Here is a 20,530-nt window from a genome sequence, read left to right on the forward strand (position 1 = left end):
CTCTCTCTCTTTCTCTCTTACACACACACACACACACCTCTCTCTCTCTCTTACACACACCTCTCTCTCTCACACACACCTCTCTCTCTCTCTCTCTTTCTCTCTTACACACACACACACACACACACACACACCTCTCTCTCTCTCTTACACACACCTCTCTCTCACACACACACCTCTCTCTCTCTCTCTCTTTCTCTCTTACACACACACACACACACACCTCTCTCTCTCTCTTACACACACCTCTCTCTCTCTCTCTCTCTTTCTCTCTTACACACACACACACACACACACACACACACACACTCCTTCTTTCTTGTTTGCGGTCATACAAGTAACCAGGAGAGCGAGAGAAAGATGGATCGTCCTTCCCTCCCTCAATCAATTAGACAGGCCACTCATGAATCATTCACCATCGATTCCTGAATCCCCTCTCAACTGACCGACCGTTCTCCCAACCCACGGTGACCCCTCGGCTCAGCTGAGAGGGAGAGACTTTGGTCGGGGTTGGAGAGTGGGTGTGTGTGGGTGGGGGGGCAGAGGTATGGGGTGGGGTCACAGAACCTTTCACTGGGCCACGCTTCTCGAGTTTCTGCCCCCCCAACCCCCCACCTCCCTCTTTTGCCACCGCACTCCCTCTCCTCTCCTCCTCATTACCATACAGATGGACAGTGCGGTGGAATCATATTGGATGTCCTGCCCCTCATCTTTTTTTTTTTTTTTTTGTTCCCCTGGGCAGGTCATTGCTCCAGAGGTGGGCACAATGCACGCCGGGGCTCTTCAAAGAGGGGACCGTCACACCTGGGAGTTCTCCCCGAAAGGAGGAAGCCACCCATGGCTGCCCTCACAGATGGCCTCTCCCACACAAGCACAATGGGAAAGCTGTCACAGACCCCAGTGTCAGGTTACACATGAAAGGCAACTCACCCTCACCCCCCCCCCCCCCCCCCCCTCCATACAAAAATTTGCGCCTGACTTATTTGAGGTCATTATTATTTAATTATTGCGAGTGCTGCAACCCTAACTGTTCCCTCGTTTGGGTCGGTTTACTAGGGGTTGGACGAGGCCAGGTTTTTTGTGCGTTGGGAAATTTGGCGCAGAGTGTGTAGGATTGTAGGATGGTCGCTGTGGCTGTTGGGGGATAAACAAACACATTTCATAATGTGGAACAGAGTTCAGTGATGTTCTCAAGAACATGTCGACTGGAGAACAGAGGCTTGTACAGAAATTGTGCAGCAGTAGTGAGTGTTTTCTACCTTTCAAGAAAGTCTTGGAGCGTCGTAACGGAGCATTTTTAATTCAAGGTTGGCAGATGCTTTCACTGACACAGCACAGCCAGGCAGACGAGGCAAAAAAGACGTGCATTTCATTGAGCGAAAAGCCCTTGAGGGGGTGTTTCAATGACCTGTTACCACCCTGTTCCCAGGCAACAAGTTCTCAAAAGCCGCGCTGCCTCTACGATGGAATTTTTCCAGAAAAAGATGGAGGTGTGTGGGCTATGCCAATGAAGGTATACAGTACATGCATCTCTGCCCTTGTATACTGCCACCGGCGCCGTTCCCACAACCTGTCGGCCACAGACTCATTTGTTTTCGTATACCTGAATCAGGCTTGGGGGGGGGAAGTGGGACTTGAATAAAGACATTACTGAAAGGCGTCTCTGACGTGTGAGGATGTACTGTATATAGGAGTGTTCAAGAATTTCAGCCCTCTGAGAACTCCCCACGCGGTGCTGTGGTTTTCCAGTGAAATCTAATTGAATGCAACGTTCTGAAAGCGACTGTGTCAAGCATACAAGCAGATTCTTGTGTACATGAAAGCGAAGGGAGCCGGATTCATCCATTATGAAATGAAGGCTAACATGCATTGGCTTGTCACACATAACCTTGTGGTTGTATAATGAGATTCAGTAGAGACGACCTATGAGACAATTATCAGGAAACGAAGTCAAGTCCAGTCAAGTCAACTTTATTTATAAAGCACTTTATGTGACAAGCACAGACCCAATGTGCTCCAAAAGAAAGACAAAACCACACAGGCGTGCTACCATGTATGAATTGTTTTCCGCAAACCTTCATAGGAGCATATTTCATACTACCATCTACCACTGAGTTCGTCTGCTTCCAGAGGCTAAACCACACGCAGACAAGGGGGTCGTAATGAGGAGGTGTGCCGGCCTCTTGACACCTGCGGTCTCTTGTCAGCTCCAGTTGATGGCTGGCAGCCTGCCCTGTGCTACCTGTCAGGTTTCCGGATGTCCTAATTTGGCTTCCTACAGTATACGTGCCACAAAGTTGGCAAAACTTTAACCTGGAACCGTACACCGTCTTTAACCCCCTTACGTTCTCTACCTCACTACTGACATTGCTGGTCTGAGGTGAGAAGAGTTACAACGTAAGGACAATCTTTGTGAAGAATGTTAACAAACTCCAAAAGGAGCCCCCCCCCCGCTCCCCCAGGTGAGTTGAAGACCCACAGTACACCTACATGAGGACACTATCTCTTTGTCTTCTATGAGTACTGTTAGTGCTAAATTGCCTCTGTAGAAGCACACGATGTGCACATGCTGCAGCGTTCTAGTGGGAGAAACCTATCTCTTTGTAAGGGTTGTTCATTCATGCAGCCAAGCTGTGTTGACGCTGTAGCCATGGATTAAAGGTCTCAAGAGAGTTGTCTCAGAATTTGTTCCCCCCCCCCTAAGGGCATGTATTTTCAAATGACACAGTTGATCTTAAGCATACTTGCACCCATATCCTTTTTCGGTCATATCAATTGCAGGTCCTTAATGGCCAACAACCCTCACTTACGGGAAACGGAAGCACTTTTACCTTTCTGTACTAGTCAACGTGCGCCCGTGCGCATTTGAGCACGCCCCACTACCAACCCTTGCCTCAGTCGAACATTAATTAGACAAAGCTTCACGCAAGCGTCACACTAGCAATAATAATAATAATAATAAAAAATATTAGGACGTGTTTTTGGAAGACTGACAGTCATTAGGGCGAGTTTGGAAAGGATCTCTGGCTGATCAAATCTGAGATGATTTGTGGTCAGACATTATGTAAATTGTATGTCCCGTATCACCAACTGAGACAGTACACTAAGACTAGGTGCTGCCAAGATCCTGCCAAGTTCTTAGCAGATATATGAGTGTTTAGACGTTGAGTTGACACAATAAAGAAAGTCACAAAGAACTGTGACTGGGTGCCATCCGTAACAGAGATAACCAACTGTGGTCCTGAAGTAGGGGAGCCTGTTAATGGCTGCGTACATTGGAACAAAAAAAAAAGTATTTCCACATTTACAAACCATTTTCAAGACAGATTGAGAAATTTCAATAGCTTTCGAAATGTTTCCTGTTTTTTTTGTTTTTTTTTTTAAATGCATGGACACATAACTCCTCAGATTAGCTTGTCTTTTTTTTCATTGGCCTATCCTAGACTCACCTCTCTGAAAGATCAGTACTTTTAATTTATGAGAATTATATATTAAATTGTGCGTTGTGGGACGCAAATATAATTTCAGTCTGCTGAGGAGACATTCATAATGAGAGTTCTGCTATGATAATTATATTGATAAAGCAACCTAAATTACTGTGTCGCCACAATAAGCCCACTTCTTTTCTCGTGAAGTGCCCCCGAGCCAAGAATTAAATAATTCTGCCAAGACAGTCTGCACAAAAAACCAACATCTGGAGGATTCAGACTGTGAGCTTCTGATTCCATTAATCCGGTGCCATTGGCGGCTGAACAAGGCCACAGAAACTTAGGGTGCGGGTGTGGGTGGAGAGAGGGGGTGGGGTGCCCCAAACCCAAATGAGGGTCTCTGGAAAAGGCGCAGTCTACGAGCTGGCGCCCCTGTTTGGCTGTGAAAGAACATACTCCCCGCCATCACATCACAGCCCCACAAAGCAGGGGCTCCACTGAACTAACGCCTCTTTTTTTCCCCCACAAAAAGAAGCAAACACTAAAACCACCCCACAGACACACACACACACACACACACACACACACACAATCACACACACACTGCTCCTTCGAGACGACTCCAAGGAGTCAGGAGTGAAAGTTCCTCCCGTGACACTCCTACATGCACCCGCACACTGCCAGGAAAGCCTGGTGAAATACTTTTACCAAAACCAACACCCCCCACCCACCCACCCACACACACACCCCTCCCTCCTCTGCCCAGTCTTGCCCATTGTTGAGCGCCTTGTTGTGTGTAGTGAGGTTGCTATAGCAAAGTCGTGCTCGTTGCACTTAGTTACTTAATGCCATTATCTGTGCCCCCCCCACCCCACCCCACCTCCTTTAACCACCTGTCCTACCCCCTACAATCCTTTCCTCCGAACGCCAGTCAGAGCGACTCTGTCTAATGATTACCACCCTTGAAGAAAGCAGGTCAACACATACATTGCCTTGACGACTCGATTCCACCCTCTCCCTCTCTCTTGCCCACTCACTTACTCACTCCGGACAGAGAAGACGAGAGCCGCAGCAGAATACGGCGAATTTCGAGAGAGAAGAGCTGGAGATTAGTGCACTAGGGCCGGTGGTTCAAGAGGGGGGGTCAGAGGTGGCAAATGGACCAACGTGGAACAAATGTTCTTTTGGTATTTCCTTGTCTGAGGCTATAACCAAGAAGGCGCAAGAGACGCTGTACACTTAAATAAAGCCAGATAGTACAGATAAAAAGATATAGGCAGAAGAATATGGTTCATTGGAACAGGTACACCATATAGAAAAGAGGAGGATGAGAAATCAATCTACTCAACCAAGTGCAGCCATCAAACCGTTTTTTTTTTTTTATTTACACTGAATGCATACCAATCAAACACAGTTAGTGAACATGCAATAAGAATCAGATCTTAAATATATGTTTTCCACTGATTACCATATGATGGAAAACAAGAGAACAGTTAAAAGTTAATTAATAATTCAAAACAAAGTTCAAAAGTAGAAATCGAACTCCTACAGAAACAACCGAGTACCGTGAGACAGCCATTCCAGCTTATAAGACACTCATACACAACAGTATTCGAATGAGATGAATGACTTCAATATTGTCTCTTCAAGAAACACAAAATTCAGTACAAATAACTTAGCAAAATAACAAAGTTTGGCTAGTATTATGCTGTAACAAAAAAAAAAAGCACAAAACAAAGAGCTTTGATCAGATATCACTGTGCCGTGTATCTAATAAATATAAACCGTTACAATGTGTATGTTTATTTCAAATATGCTTCTACAGAGGATCTTCACCATTTGTATAGACTTCATTTAAAACACACTCTTTGACAGTGTTGAAAATATGATTAATAAAACTATGAATCAAACAGTAAAAAGGGGGGGAAAACATCACATCACAAACCAAGCTCTCTGTCCATCTTACTAAAAGCAGCAAAGTCCAAGCCCTCAGTGGTATGGGGTCTTTTCCATTTGTGAGAAAAACACAAGACGAGTTTGTATGCAACGCATACTGACTGAATTACTATATGCATTCGCCTATGGATCGTTGCTGTCAGGACTGCACAAAGTCTAAAACAAACGCAGTTTGTAGCCCCCCTGACTCTTATTTGCTACTCTTGTGCACCTGTACAAAGCAGGAGTGAGCGAGCAAAGCCTGTGCTCTTCAGATCGTAAGCTTGAAACGCAAGCCAAGTGGCGTGGAGGTAGAGTTGCTTCTTGGTGCTCACACTGCACAGGGATGGGGGTGGGGGGGTGGGGGGATAGAGAGGGGAGAGGTGGACTGTCTGCAGCATGGTGCACACAGCATGGCTTACGAGCTTCTGTGCAAGACTCCGCAAGGGCAACCGCACAGAACTGAACCACTTACAGTACAGGCATTTCGCTAATGTCAAGGCCTTAACGTTATACACACTGCGTGGGAATCGCAATGATTGGCCGCATCTCTCTAAAACAGTGACATCACTGCGCACCAGTAGACCGTCAAATACACTCGAGACGGAGTAGGCTTTAGGGGAAAAAAAACACACATCAAACAAACAAGTGCCCCCCCTCACTTGATGAGGAAGAATAACTTTTATAACATTTATGATTAAAAACAAAGATAAAGGCTCTTCTGTTGGAAAAGCGGGATGAGATATGTTGCAAAGACGGTTCATATGTGTATATACATAAAGGCTTAGTATAGGCATAAAATTACTTGAGTAGAGTATGGAGGAAAAAAAACAAGTAATAATAATAAACTAACAATTAACAAACAGATATGCTGCATCTGTGCTTTTTAAATTAGTGAGTTTTTTTTTACATTTATTTTAAGTTTAGGTTGACATACCAGGACAACAACTGACTCTGGACGAAAGCCAAACCCACAAGATATGTGCCAAATCAAGGATAGACGGGCTCAGAAGTGGGCCCCCGTCTTAGGGACCAAGGCTCAAGTGATTTAATGGTCTTTGCAGGAGCTATATCTGTTTTGTTTTTGCCGTGGCAGGTAGATATTTCTCTAGAGCGCACGCAGAATTTGAGGGACTTCTTGTATGCTTGGTGTCAATGTGCATTCAATCCATCTCAGTCTTTAGTTTTCTAAATGTGTTGGATTACAGGTTTCAAGTCAGTTTTTCATTATTATTAGTTCCAGTAAATTGCATATTGCAGCTTTAACATATAGGTCTTATCAATATAATAACGCTAAGGTTAACTCAATCTAGTCCATCATTTTAACATATGTGTAACTATGTATATACTATGGTCCCTGGACATAATTAAAAAAGTAAAAAAATAAAAATTAAACAAACACTGTCTTCCAGACCCCGCTCAGAAATCATTGAATATTGCTAGTGCTAATGGCATTAAACACACAAAGTGTTATTTAAATAGGCTTACTGTATATGTTTGCTCAAATATCAGGCCATTCAAGAAAATTCATGCATTCCTTATACACCACAGGGTAATAAGAGAATTATCAGAGAATGCCGGTTAGGACATAAAGGGATTGGGTGATTATCTTTGTACAGGACCAGAAATAAGCTTATGATAAAAATGTGCCTTCAGGTCCTGCTGTTATGTGCATTTAAGTTAAGTTGGACCACAACTGGTCGAACTCATTCATTTGCTGATGTGTCTGAATAACAATAGTACATTTTGTCTGAATGTGTCGCTCTTGAAAAGAAAGAAACATAGGAGAAAAAAAACAAACAAAACAATAGAAAAAACGAAGTGCTTCATTTTCCAAAGGTGCATGTCTATATTAATCTCAACACTATTGACCACCATCACAATTAACACCTTAACCATTTTTTTTTTTTTTTTTGCTCAAGTGCCACAAAAGATGTTTCCAATCAACTGAAGTTGAGCTGACAGGGCGATACAAAGTTTAGTGGTTGAAAATTTGAAACCAGTGGTCTATGGCCATAGAGGGGCAGGGACAAGGCTCACGCATATAGTCACCCTGAGCGTCACCTTGCCGCCCTGGAACCCTGAGAAGCCAGCTAAGGCTTTGGCATTTGATGGGAAGTCTTAGGAGCAACTTGGAATGGCATCTCATCCTATCTATTTGCAGTGTGTGTGTGTGTGTGTGTGTGTGTGTGTGTGTGTGTGTGTGTATATATTTGTGGCTACTAAGTTTAAAAAAAAAAAAAAAGGTCTAATCAATTGAGAGAACAATGCAACCATAAAATGTTGCAATGATTTGTTTGTGGTTGTTGTTTTTTTCTTTCAAGAAAAGACCATGGGCCCTAATTCAAAACGAGGACAGTACAAAGTCAGGTGACGAGCAAACTCAAAGAGTCTCGAGCATGAACTACAGATGTTGTTGCGTCATGCGTGAGCACTGGGCAGTCCCCTTGATGTTGACGCTTTACGCATCCTGTTTGTCTATAGTGTTGAATTCACAAACAGATTTAGTCAAGCTATTGAATTGCCTTTGCACTAAGCTTTAAATTAGGGCCCCTTCTGACAAAAAAAACCCTAAGTTTAATGAAGTCTGATATCCTTTCGTCACGGAGATGGAGAGCGGATTTGTGCATTTTTTCCTGTTAAGCGCTTTGGGTGTCTAGAAAAGCGCTATGTAAATGTGATGTGTTGCTGTTGCTGCTGCTGTTGTTGTCTAGCTACTAACCCTAAACCTAACCCTCCTTCGTTAGTAAAGTCCGGACCACCAGCTTGACTGGACAACAGTGCAACTTGGCCTTATTCAGACTCCCGGGCAGAAGATCAGTCCCGATGCAATGTGGACTCAGGGACAACCTCAGCCATCTGTATATTTGTGTTCTTCATAGTCTGTTCATGACCATGTTGTGGTATTTTTGTCTTTCTTTTCTATTTATTTTAAGTATTTTTTGCACCACACCACCAAGACAAATTCCTTGTGCGGCAAAATCCAGTTGACGGTAAAACAACTTTTTTTAGGATTTCGACTTGCAGACAGTCTTGCTAGCGCCAGAAGGGACTGCAAGTCCTTCACGATGAAAGCACATCTGGAGTAAATTAATTTCAAATTTTCGTATTAAGCGCATCAAGATCAGGCAAGGGTGGCTTTCCTTCTGAAAGCTGTTTTCCGTTTGACTACGCGCCGCTACTTTAAAGTGGGTTGGTTTCAAATGTTTCAAACAAGCCAAACATGTATGCTTCTCACCCACCAGAAGACCAAATTTCCCCCCATGGCTCCAACTCCGCCCGCCGAGTGCTAGTCGATGGCACATCTGGCACTAACAGACCATTTTCAGGTCAGGTTGTGTGGGACGCTGAAAACAAGCCTTCACAACAGCCTGTGTTTGCTTGCGTGTTGCCAGGTCCAATAACCTGAGGACTATCTGAAGCGTCAAGCTGTCAAGTGTCTCAACACCATCACCATCATCACCACCATCACCACCACCATCATCATCATCATCATCGTTGTCATCGTCAACACCCACCGTTTTCTTTTACCGTTATGCTAGACCTCAAAGAAAACGACGTGTTCTTTTTGCTTCACAAACCATCACTGAATTTTATGACACTGGCAATAAATCACAACCAATTGGCATAACCTCAGATCTGTTAAAACAACTGTGAGCAGTATACTGGAAATGCCCTGTCATTAGAAACAATCAAGTTGATGTGGACTGGCTTTGTGGAATGATGTAGCTTTTACAATGCATCCAATGGTACAAAAAAGGCTCTTTCGATATGTTCCAATGATTTCAACTAACCTTGTGTACTTGGCTTACCTTTGCTTTTTGGGCTTGGTGATAGTCTAATAAAAGATGCCTGGGCAAGTCTAAACTAGATGTGCCACAATTTGTTGAAATCTTGAATTGAATGAACATCAATGCGCTTAAGTGCAGCTGGCAAGATCGTAGTGATTAATGCATTCCTGAAACCAGATCTTGCCACTTCACTATGTATACCATAAGAGGAGTCTGATTTTGTGTAGACCCTGACTTATTAAAAGCACAACCAAAATGGAATAGCAGTATTTCTACAAACAGAATGAGAGAAAAAAAAAACTTCCAGTATGAAACAACAAACTTGATATTTTGCTTCGTTATACAGAAGTACCACAGCTAAAGAAAAACGAAAGAAACTAAAATTGAACCACTGTTAAGTCTCTTGAATGTACAACATGATTGCCAAATGACAGCCCGGTCAGACCAGAACTTACAGTGAAGTGTGACTAATGTCAGGAGGATGGTGTGGTGTGTGTGCGTGCGTGCGTGCGTGTGTGTATGTGCGGTGAATGACTGGTATATCAGTGCAGTAAGTGTTTCGAGGGGATGGGGTGTGGAGTTAAAGGAGGAAGGGGAGGAGAAGGGTGAGTGAGAGGGAGGGTTTTTTTTTTTTTTTTTTTGCTGCTGTTACACGTTGGTGGATATTTTGTATTTGGGCGACATGTTGCTTTGGAACCAGATGAAGCTGAAGATGACGCCCATGGTCTTGGGGATCCGCTCGTCGTAGGCGAAGCTCATGGCCTCGTGCAGCGGCACCTTGACCACCTCGATCAGCTCGCCTTCCTGCGGCTGACCTCCGCCCTCGCCCACGCGGTTCTCCTCCGACACCTCGGCGTAGAACATGGTCTGCTTGGCGCCGGTCACTCCCACGCCCGACCTGTGAGGACAGGACATTTATATTGACACGTATTGAATGTAGAAGTCTGTAGAAGAACTTACCCAAAACGTTACTCGATTAAAACAGTTAAAACGTGGAGCTACAGTAATTTCCCGCATATAAGCTGCATTGTGTATAAGCCGCAAGACAGTGTTTTATGCAAGTTAAAAGAAACAAAACCATATTAACACCATATTAACTGCCCCCCTGTATTAACCTCATATCTGAAGAAATTTTGCAAAATCAATGTATAAGCCGCGGCTAATAGTCGGGAAATTGCGGTAAGTGTGCAAACCCAGTGTTGTTTATCTCATGCTTTAATCTTTTGGAATCCGGCACCTGCTAGCATCTGGATGTGCGCGCCTACTCTTTAAAATGTATTTATGTAGTCTGCACTTTTATCCAAAATGAGGATTTACATTCAAGATACACTGCAAAGGACACATTAAGTAGGACCTTAGGAAGACCACTTGACAAATACCTTGTTTCAAACTAATTCATTTAATTTGTTTACTACTTACTATCACTTACATCTGTGTGTGTGTGTGTCACAGCAACACAGATATGAAATAAATAAGATAGATAGATAGATAGATAGATAGATAGATACTTCATTGATCCCCAAGGGGAAATTCAAGAACATGTCTAAATATGAGACATTAAGATGGTGAAGGTAGGATGTTCTGTTCTGTAATCTGTGAACTGCTGTGTGCACGGGCGCAGCCGTGTTGTTGATGACCCAGCGTTTTGTCTGCTACCTCTAACAGCCCTGCCACAGGGGGCCCGCCGCTCAGCCGAGTCCCTAATGAGCGGAGCGCGCTATACTAGGAGAATGAGCTCAGCCGCTACGTGTCCTGCTACGCCCTCTTCCACTCCTCTCTGACACACACACACACACACACACACACGACACACGACACACACGACACACAACACACACAACACACACAACACACACAACACACACAACACACCCCACATACACACACACACACACACACACACACACACACACACACACACACACACACACAAACACACACACACACACATACACACACGCACCACACAAACAGGACACAGAAACATCAGCAGCCATCATCTATCCACCCATCTCGCGCGGCTGACTAACAGCTCAGGCCGGTGTGTCTCCTAGGGGTGTTTTGACACGGCGGCTGCCCGCCTGGCTGGGATGAGGGGGGCCTAAGCACGCAGCCCTAGGGGGCTGATACAGGTATGCAGGCCAGCAGGCAGGCACCTCAGGATAGACAGACAGCAGGTAACACTACACTACCAGCGGGGGCTTGCTGCCATGCCATTGCTGGCTCCGTCGGCTCCGTCTCCGTGTCTGCCTGCCTGCCTGCCTGCCTGCCTCACCTGAAATGTTGTCATGGAGGCATCGCCATGGAGACCTTTCTTCAGAGCCAGCAGGGCTCGGGGGAGCTGGCAAATGGATGACTGCAACTTTCCATCATATTTGTAAAATATATATATAAATAAAAATCTTTTTTTTCCTTCTCTTCCCTCACACTTGTATTGCCGTAGGGGCAAAAAAACAAAAAAAAAACTTGTGGTGGTGAATTCAGACCACCCAATCAGCCTCTACAAATAAGCACCAAATCCAAGTAAATTAGAGGATGAGATGAGGCAAGCGGTTCTTGTTCCTTTGCTTGTGTTCGGCGTCTTCAGTCTAAATCCCTTCTGACTCAGAAAAACTAATAACCCGTGTCATTTGCCTTGTAGGACCAAGAGAAGAAACCACACGACAATCCCTCCAGAAGCCCTCAACCAGAACATGAGAAAACATGAAAAGGTCTTCTCAGAAATCTTCCCCCGAATCACAGAGACGGCCTTTCCAGATGTGCAGCGTGCTCTTTAAAATAAAGGGAAAAAAAAAACTAAAAGAAAAAAAATCTAGAGAGGCAATGTTTTGACAGCAGTAGGAGTGCCCAGGTTCTTCCCGCAGACAATGGCGCAGACAGCTTAGAGGTTTGTCTTTCTCTGCCCTGTCAAGTGTGTGTTTTGTTGAAGTCCTGCTCCGAGTGAGGCCGGGGGTAGACACCTCCGCAGGAGCATGGCGGCTAAACAGTTTAAGTGCTCCTGTTACGGAGACGAACCATAGGTGCTCCTACCTCCAGGTATAACCATTTCATAGGGGTATATGGGAGGAGGAAGAGGAGGAGGAGGATGTGGAGGTGGAGGTGGAGGAGGAGCAGGGGGTGGACTGCCACCCACGGAGCAGGAATGGGTCTCAGTAGAGACAACAGAAGAAGCGGAAACTTGTCTTCCCCCGACCACCATTGGGGGGTCAGGGAGAAGCCTCAGGCATCGTGGCAGTATAGGGGACTGGGCATCTCGCATCCATCCAAGTCAGTTTCAGCAAGTGTACTACACCCAGGATTCCGCCAGGCTGGCCTTTAACTTCAGCCAGCAACACCACATACAGACCATAGTCCCTTTCTCAGAGCGCTGTTTGGAAAACTATGCCAACACACGACATAAAACAGGATGAAGAGATTCAACTAACGATAGGGCCTGTCCCAATTCAGACCCTAGTCCTCATAACAAGTGTTCTCAGAGCAAGCGAGAGAAATGGGACAGGCCCTAAGAGTCTCAAGGGTGAAAGCCAACTGCTATGTAAACAGTAACATGTTAACTTGATGAATTTAATCTTTTAAATGTAATCTTTTAAACATTATTTTGATAAGACAAGCCTGTTGGTAATGCAGAATTCCTCCTACGTGGTGTTTCAAACCTCTTCACACATTCTGCCAAAGGATAGGAGCTACTGTTGACAACTGAGCATAAATAAAGTGTGAACAGAACACCATTGCCAAACTGGAAAATATAGACGCATAAAAAAATGAACTGCTTTCCACACCAATATGAACTTATGTTAGCAAGATGCCAAAATTAAAACTATCTATTAAAACAAGTGTTTTTTTTAGTACTGAATTCCAGCTCCAATATAGCTTTCTGTGATAACACTTCTGTGGGTCTAGAATGGGTGTGTAAGTGAGGCAGAGGTCAACATCATCCTGAAAAAGGCAAAATCTTTAAACAATATTCAGGGCTTTAGATCTTTAGAGATTAACCGTTCAGTCAAACAACACAAAGCAGAGCTGGTTTACCTGGGATGATATTTAACGCCAGGCACACATGAGAAGCTGAGAGAATGTAAGATATCAACAGATCTGCAGAGGAGAGGACCTTCACAGATAGTATCAGATTTAGCAGAGCCCTGACAAGACTTCGACAAGTGATGTGTGTCGAGATAACAGGACAGAACTGTACACAACTGTGAAGCACAAACGAGGACAGCAAACCTCCTAAACAGACACAGAGAGGTAGAAGTATCAAAATAAAACAATCGTGTCAAAACTTGAAGTGTCACTATTCACATTTAGACCAATTTCTTCCATGATTCCTGAGGCGTGAGAATGGCAAGTCTGCCCCATATACTCAAAGAACATGTTTGTATGCAAATATGGGGAGCTCTCTTACAGGGCGTTCACACTGTCTACGTCCGTCGACGGATCACGGAATGCCTGTCTGCCGTATGTATATTTGCATACACGCTATCTGATTGGCTAACGGATCCGTCGCTGCCTGAAAAGTTGAAAATTTCTCAACTTTTTTGACGGAGGCAGCGGAGCTGAAGGAACATATGAACCCACAATTCCTTTCGAGTCCGCCCCATGCAAAGTCGATGAGATCCGTTGACGGACGTAGACAGTGTGAACGCCCTGTTACTGTTAGTCCAAAGTTTTCCATTTAAAAAAAAAAAAAATTGTATATTTGGATATCCCTTTTGCTTGTCTGTATGTGTACGTGTATGTGTCTGTGCCTGTGTCTGTTTTATCTGTGAAGACTTGCTTGAACTTTGGAAAGGCCACGTAAGTAGATGTTTCCCCAAAACATGGTGCTACAGAAGCAATCATGTGCGATAAATGCCTAAATGCCCCAGAACATGAATGCAGAGCTCAGGGATCGTAAGTTACTATGCATGTGCAGTGTGAGTGTGAGTGTGTGTGTGAGTGTGTGTGTGTGTGTGTGTGTGTGTGTGTGTGTGTGTGTGTGTGTGTGTGTGTGTGTGTGTGTGTGTGTGTGTGTGTGTGTGTGTGTGTGTGTGTGTGTGTGTGTGTGTGTGTGTGTGTGTGTGTGTGTGTGTACAAATATGTGCCTCTAACTCTCTCACAGATAGTGACAGAGTTAAGTGAAGTCATTCAGTTACATAGGCTGCTAGGGTTCTGTTAGGTCACCGCTTAAGTAAAGTAGCAGGTGCACTTGTGTTTGTGCGCACACACACACACACACACACACACACAGTTTTATGACCATCATCTTCAGAGAAACCAGATAAGATGTAAATGCCCTCCTCTCTCCTCCCCACTTTGCCTTCAGTCTCCTGTGTCAGATCACTTGAGGACCATCCTGCAATAAGGTCACCTTAAAGAACCAGGCCACTGAAGGAAAAAAACTAAAAAAGCTAAAACATAACCAACAGCCTCCTGGATCCAGACCGTGATTCAGATCACACCCAAAATGTAACGGTTACCTTTTCTTAAAATCTAATCTAAATCCATCCATAACTTTTTATGGATCTATGGTTATCTTGCTAACAAACAGACAAACAGACAAACAAACAGACAAACCCTGATGAAAACATAACCTCCTTGACGGAGGTAATAAGGACTCAAGGTAAGTAAGGTTGGTGGCAGTGGCACTGACAAACGGAAAGTTTCGCAGCCTCGCGATCATGCTCATGAGAAGTCAGACTGACCGATTGAGGAGTGTTGTAAAACATACACGCTATAGCTGTAGGGGAAGCTCTGCAGAGAAACCTGCGTGCGTAAAACCAGGAAACAGCGAAGAAATCGCCCAACCTGCGCAGTTCTTTAAATTTAATTTATTTATTATTTTTTATTTATCCTTTATTTAACCAGGGGGGGGGGGGGGGGGGTCATATTGAGACTATAGTCTCTTTTTCAAATGGTCCCATCATTCACCTGATGGCTTCTACTCTCTGCTGGTGCCGCTGCCGCTAAAAGCCGCTGTGACTGGTTCCTGGGGTTTTCAGAGATTTCGGAGTGCTCACCTGTAGGAGGTGATCCTCCGCAGCTTAGTGACGGGCACGTCGTAGCCGCACTCCTCCAGCACCTCCTGGCGGGCGATCTCCTCCAGCGTCAGGTTGGGCTTGTCCACCAGCCCCGCGCACAGCTCGTAGGTCACGCCGGCCGACGCGGGGGGCTGGCCGGGGGCCGCCGTGGTTGCGGCGTCGCCGGCGGCATCCTCGCCCGCCTTCTCCCCGCCGTCGCTGCCACCCTCCCCGGCCTCGGAGGCCTCTGGCTGGGCCGCCGCACCGGCCTCGGCCCCCTCCGCTCCCTCGGCCCCCTCCGCCGGCTCCGGGGGCTTGGGCTTGCTGCGCTCCCATTCACACATGTACACAGCTGCGGAGGAGAGCAGGGCGGACATTACAGCACAGTAGGGTCTTTGGTATTATTTGCCCTCAATGGTGCCTTCCAGGCAGCGCTGCCTGCAAGGCACTACTCCCCTCAGTTTAGGGGTAGGATGAGGGTTGAGGGGGTTAGGGTTAGGAATAGGGTAAAGGTAGTGCTGCCTGGAGGTGCCATTGGGGGCAAAAAACACCATTGAGCGTACAGTACATTACATTTGGCTGACACTTTTTTAACCAAAGCGACTTACGACAGGGTGAAAAAAAACATTTTTAAGCTTTTCAGAATCGTAATCAGAATCAGCTTTACTGACCAGGTTTGCGTAAACAAACAAGGAATTTGACTCCGGTTAGTCTTTGCTCTCAACTGCTACAACAATAAAACAAAAAGCAAAATAAGTGCATTAATGAGCGTAGTAAGTGCATCAATGAGTGCAACTGTTGCCGTAGGATAAGCAAGACAAGTAGTGCTGTGAGAGGAGATGTTCTCTGAAGAGCTGGGTGTTGTATACTTCTATTATATGACTTAAGCTGTTCCCTATCCATAGTGTAAGTAACATGTAATAGTTAAGTAACATGTATGCAATAATTCATTGTGAATTTAACCTTGTACAGTACACAATTGTGGTGCAGAAGAAGGAAGAATCTGTTTTGTAACCTTGTCTTTATGGGTAATCTAAAGCACATATGCTCAAAGAACTTTTGAATATGACTTTTGAATTTTAAGTAATGATTTAAGTAATGGTAAGTATCCATCCATCTATCTATCTTCTCAACACAAACAGTGTTAAGAGTTTCTACTTCAGTCTCCAGAACCCCAGGTGCTTTAAAGGAATTGCCCCCATTTCTAGCCACCCAGGAGCAGTTTTATTGGTAGATAACCCTGTTCTGGTACTATTAAGGCCAGGTGTGTGTGTGTGTGTGTGTGTGTGTGTGAGTGTGTGAGTGAGAGAGGGAGAGCGAGACAGAGATGGAGTGTGTGTGTGTGTGTGTGTGTGTGTGTGTGTGGGGGGGGGGGGGGGGGGGTGCTTTACAGATTGAGTTTTACTGTGTTAATCTGCCAAACCTTACAAATCCTAAATGGCAACAACACATATCGATAGGCCAGAGCTATTACAGGGAAGGGAAGCTGTTAAAGACATGCTGATATGGCTAAGCTAATACTTTTACCACTGGTTCGTTCTGCTGATTGCTTTAATGAGAACATCTCAGGACTTCCTTCCTCATGACTAAGTCTAGCTGGTATGTTAGACAGGACAGCAATGATCTGGGTTATTGTTATTCCAAGTCCACAGAGAAACAGGAAACCCCTATCCATCACATCCCATACATAAGTCGTTTCAAATGCAGTGTAATAGCTGAGACTGTTTGCCCTTCCATGGTAGAGTGTGTGTGTGTGTGTGTGGTCAAAAGTAGTACCCTTTCCACCACCACTGCCTTGATTTTAAATAATAATAATAATAAAAAAAAAAAAGAAGAAGAAAAAAAAGAAACACTCGCCATTGTTCCCAGGGCGGGAAGAGAGAGAAAAAGAACACGAACAAGGAGGAAGAGAGAAAAAAAGGAGTGAATAGAAAAGAGAGAAGTCCCTTTTCAATGCGCTGCCTTTCCTTCCATTCTGAGGAACGGGGGCGCCGTCCCTGGCGACCAGTGGCGGGAACAATGGCCGAAGGGGGGGGGGGGGAGTGGGGGGGGGTGCGGGCGGTGGAGGTGGAGGTGGGGATTGTGTCAGGGGGTAGGGGTGGAGGTGGGTGCAGCGCGGTGCTCTCACGTAGCCTATGACACAATCCCCCTCACCGCTCCGAAACAAGCAGCGAAGAGAGAGAGAAAAAAAAAAAAAAAAAAACATCCACCATTATGTGGCGGCGGCGGTGTAGCAGCCATTGTTTTCTCAGCCGAGGCCGAGAGCAGGGGCACCAAGTTCTGTTTTCTCTTTCTCCCTCCCTCCCTCTCTCTCTCTCTCCCTCTCCCTCCCTCCCTCTCTCCCTCACTCGGTTTTTCTTTCTTTCTATAGACCCTCATCTGTACTGTATTGTGCTGCGTCGTGTCGCATTGTATTGCGCTGGGGGGTGGGGAGGGGAGGGGAGGGAGAGGGGAGGGAGAGTGGCGGCATTGTTGCCGCGCAGGGAAACCAAACAGGCCCGATCAGTGGAGAGGTCAGGGCGGCCGTGGTGAAGCGATAGGGTCCCGATGACCCGCACGCCACCGCGCAGGTTTAGGGTTCTGAGGGGGGGGGGGGGGGGGGGGGTGGCGGAGGTGCGGGCGGCGGGGGGTCGTCGGGGTCACTGGGGTCACTAGGCAATGTCAAGGGTCACTTTACAAAAGCTAAAATATTCATAAACCTGCGATGAATATTTAGTGGACATATGAGCAGTTTCGGCGGTAGTAAGACTACACGTTCAGCTCTCTTTCACTTTATGTGTGAGTGTGTGTGTGTGTATTCACCATATTGTTGAGTGTGTGTGTGTGTGTATTCATCATATTGTTGTGTGTGTGTGTGTGTATACGTGCTTTCACCATACCGCTGTCTGTGTGTGTGTGTGTGTGTGTGTGTGTGTGTGTGTGTGTGTGTGTGTGTGTGTGTGTGTGTGCGTGTGTGCGTGCGTGTGTGCGTGCGTGTGTGCCTGCGTGTGTGCGTGCAATGACTGGTATAAAGTGTGGATGTGGACAGTAAGTTCACAAGTCATCGCTTGGTAGAATGTGGGTAGGAGGAAAAGTATGCAATGCGTCTCCCCTCCGATCGTGTCACAAGCATGCGTGTGAGGGTGTGAGTGCTTGTGCTAACATGCCAGCGAGGGCGCGTGAGAGGACCTTTTTAAAAGTGAATGTGGGACAAGCATCTTCCCTTAATTTCTGCACTTTTCATTTAATTTCGGCTAATTAAAAGAACTAAAGAGATTGTTATGAAATGAAATACATAAGGCCGGGCCCTGGGAAGTTTCTGGGGGAGTGCTCTTGAACTGTTGTGAAATGACAGAGAGACTCTGAGCTCCCTCACTGCCTCTTAGCAAACCATAGCTACCATTGTAGACTTTTCAATACACAATTTATTGTGGCCAAAAAAACATCAATGTAGAATAGTATTGTGATATACGTATACAGAAAATGAAATCAAAACAACAAGAACTTCAGTAGAGGAACTTTGCTAGAACCATAGATACATTAACATACTTGACTTTATATACTTAACTTTTTTGACACATTTCAGACGTGTAATCACCCTAGATACTGTTACTAATATGCATGCATGCGGTCTTGTTTGGGGAGAACTATTTGAAAAATGTCAGTTGGAAATGCAGTTGGAAATCTCACAAGACTCCCTTGGTCTGGGGCGTTGGTGCTCACATACCTGGACGGAACTGCTTGACCAGGACGAAGCAGTGGGAGGTGGTGTTGAAGATCAGCACCGACACACTGGAGGAAGAAGGGAGGAGGAGGAGTGGACAGGAAGAGGGAGAGAGAGAGAGAGGGAGGAGAAGTAGATATTTAGTCATTCATTCATTCCTGTCAGAATTTCCCCGTCAGGTTCCTATGAAGCTGATGAAGCTCATTTTGTCATGTGTGCGGTTATACACCACCACACACAGCCACTTACACAATCATAAAAACGCAGGTCATGAGGTTGACTCATTTTATGCAATGTGGCCTCATAGCACTTGTCTCGTAATGAGCATGTGTCAGAAGGTGGACACACACACACAACTGAAACACACAGCACACAGACACACACACACACACACACACAGCTGTGGATGACTGGGTCATTTGCGAGTGATCAGACTCCCCCACCTGTAGTCATACATACAATAACTGCATGTCAAAAGCGTGAGCTGTTCCTCTTCCTCTCACAACTTGTATTAAAAAAAAAATACTGCGGAATACAACTACACTATTGTGTAGTGTATTGTAACTAAACACTACTGACTACTGGCACTAGTGACTACTAAGGCAATTTTGCATCTGAAATTCAACTTCGATCTGGAAAACGTACAGTATGGATTGGCCAAAGAAACGTGGAAAATGTTAGCTTATATTTTCCAGTGATGCCATATCCACGTTTTGAAAGTGCAGCTGGCGGCTTTCATCGGGAGAAGCAAAAACTCCCTCAAAACAACGCGCCTCGGGGTTCAAAACGGAAGGAAGTGCAGTGCAGGCAACCGGGCAAGTCAAACATAAGAGCGCCAGCACTCAGTGCTTCATCAGATATGGCCGCCCCAACTTTGGGCCAACAGCAACAGGCAGTCAAGACTGCAGTGTGCATAACGTTTTTTTTTTTTTTTTTTTCAATTAGCCAATAAAACAACTTTAATTTTCCCTTTTAACCTTTTTCTTTGTCTTGAGTTTAATCTCTCTAAAAGGAGCTCTTTGACAGTTGCACACACGGTCATGCGCACACTCAGAAACATTTGGGAGTTGGCTGAGGGACAATTTGGGCATCGTTGCCTACTAGAGTGGACAGGCATTACCGTTGTAGGGGGTATTATCATTACCCAGCACTGGAGAGCTACTTTCGTAACTAATGGCCTGTACAGACTACACAACATTTTTTGTCATTCACGATTATCTTTTACGATTGACCATGTCAGACTAGGCGATCAGAGAACCACAAAATCGTGCAGCGTCGTGGCCGCAAGATTATGACATTACAAGATCATCTATCGTAGCCTTCATGTCGCTTATCGTCACAGTGTCAGGGTCAACACGGGAGTCGTAGGAGATTCCCCAAAAATTCGGACATGCTAGACTTTTGGTCGTCCCGTCGTAGGATGTCACAGACAATCAATCGCGGGTCGTTGAAAATGTCAGATTACGAGCCGCTTCCTCCTTTCGAACGTCGTTCCCGACTTTGAATATTCGGACCGGACAATGGAAATTTGTCGGCCACGACACGATCGTGGCAAAGTCGGGCTGACATCGAGTAGTCTGCACAGGCCATAAGGGAATCGGTAGGAGTTTGTGTAGCTTTGCTAGGAAGATGCAGGTTATCACCCCAAAGCGCTGTCCAGCTACTCTGGTTTCCTCT

At 45.4% G+C, this 20,530-nt stretch overlaps 1 protein-coding gene across 2 annotated transcripts in view; it reads right to left on the reverse strand.

The window, feature by feature from the left end:
* Nucleotides 1-7,665: 7,665 nt before the first annotated feature.
* Nucleotides 7,666-20,530, reverse strand: part of nudt14 (nudix (nucleoside diphosphate linked moiety X)-type motif 14) — a 38,869-nt gene continuing 26,004 nt past the window's right edge. For both annotated transcript variants that reach the window (XM_062550925.1, XM_062550924.1), the window contains 3 exons: nt 18,857-18,921; nt 15,151-15,502; nt 7,666-10,052 (listed from right to left, as the gene is read on the reverse strand). In XM_062550925.1, the coding sequence (XP_062406909.1) occupies nt 9,803-10,052; nt 15,151-15,502; nt 18,857-18,921 (667 nt within the window). In that variant the 3' untranslated portion in view covers nt 7,666-9,802. The remainder of the gene's footprint in view (nt 10,053-15,150; nt 15,503-18,856; nt 18,922-20,530) is intronic.

The sequence above is a fragment of the Sardina pilchardus genome, chromosome 12 (genome assembly GCF_963854185.1).
Source record: "Sardina pilchardus chromosome 12, fSarPil1.1, whole genome shotgun sequence".
NCBI classification, from domain to species: Eukaryota; Metazoa; Chordata; class Actinopteri; order Clupeiformes; family Clupeidae; genus Sardina; species Sardina pilchardus.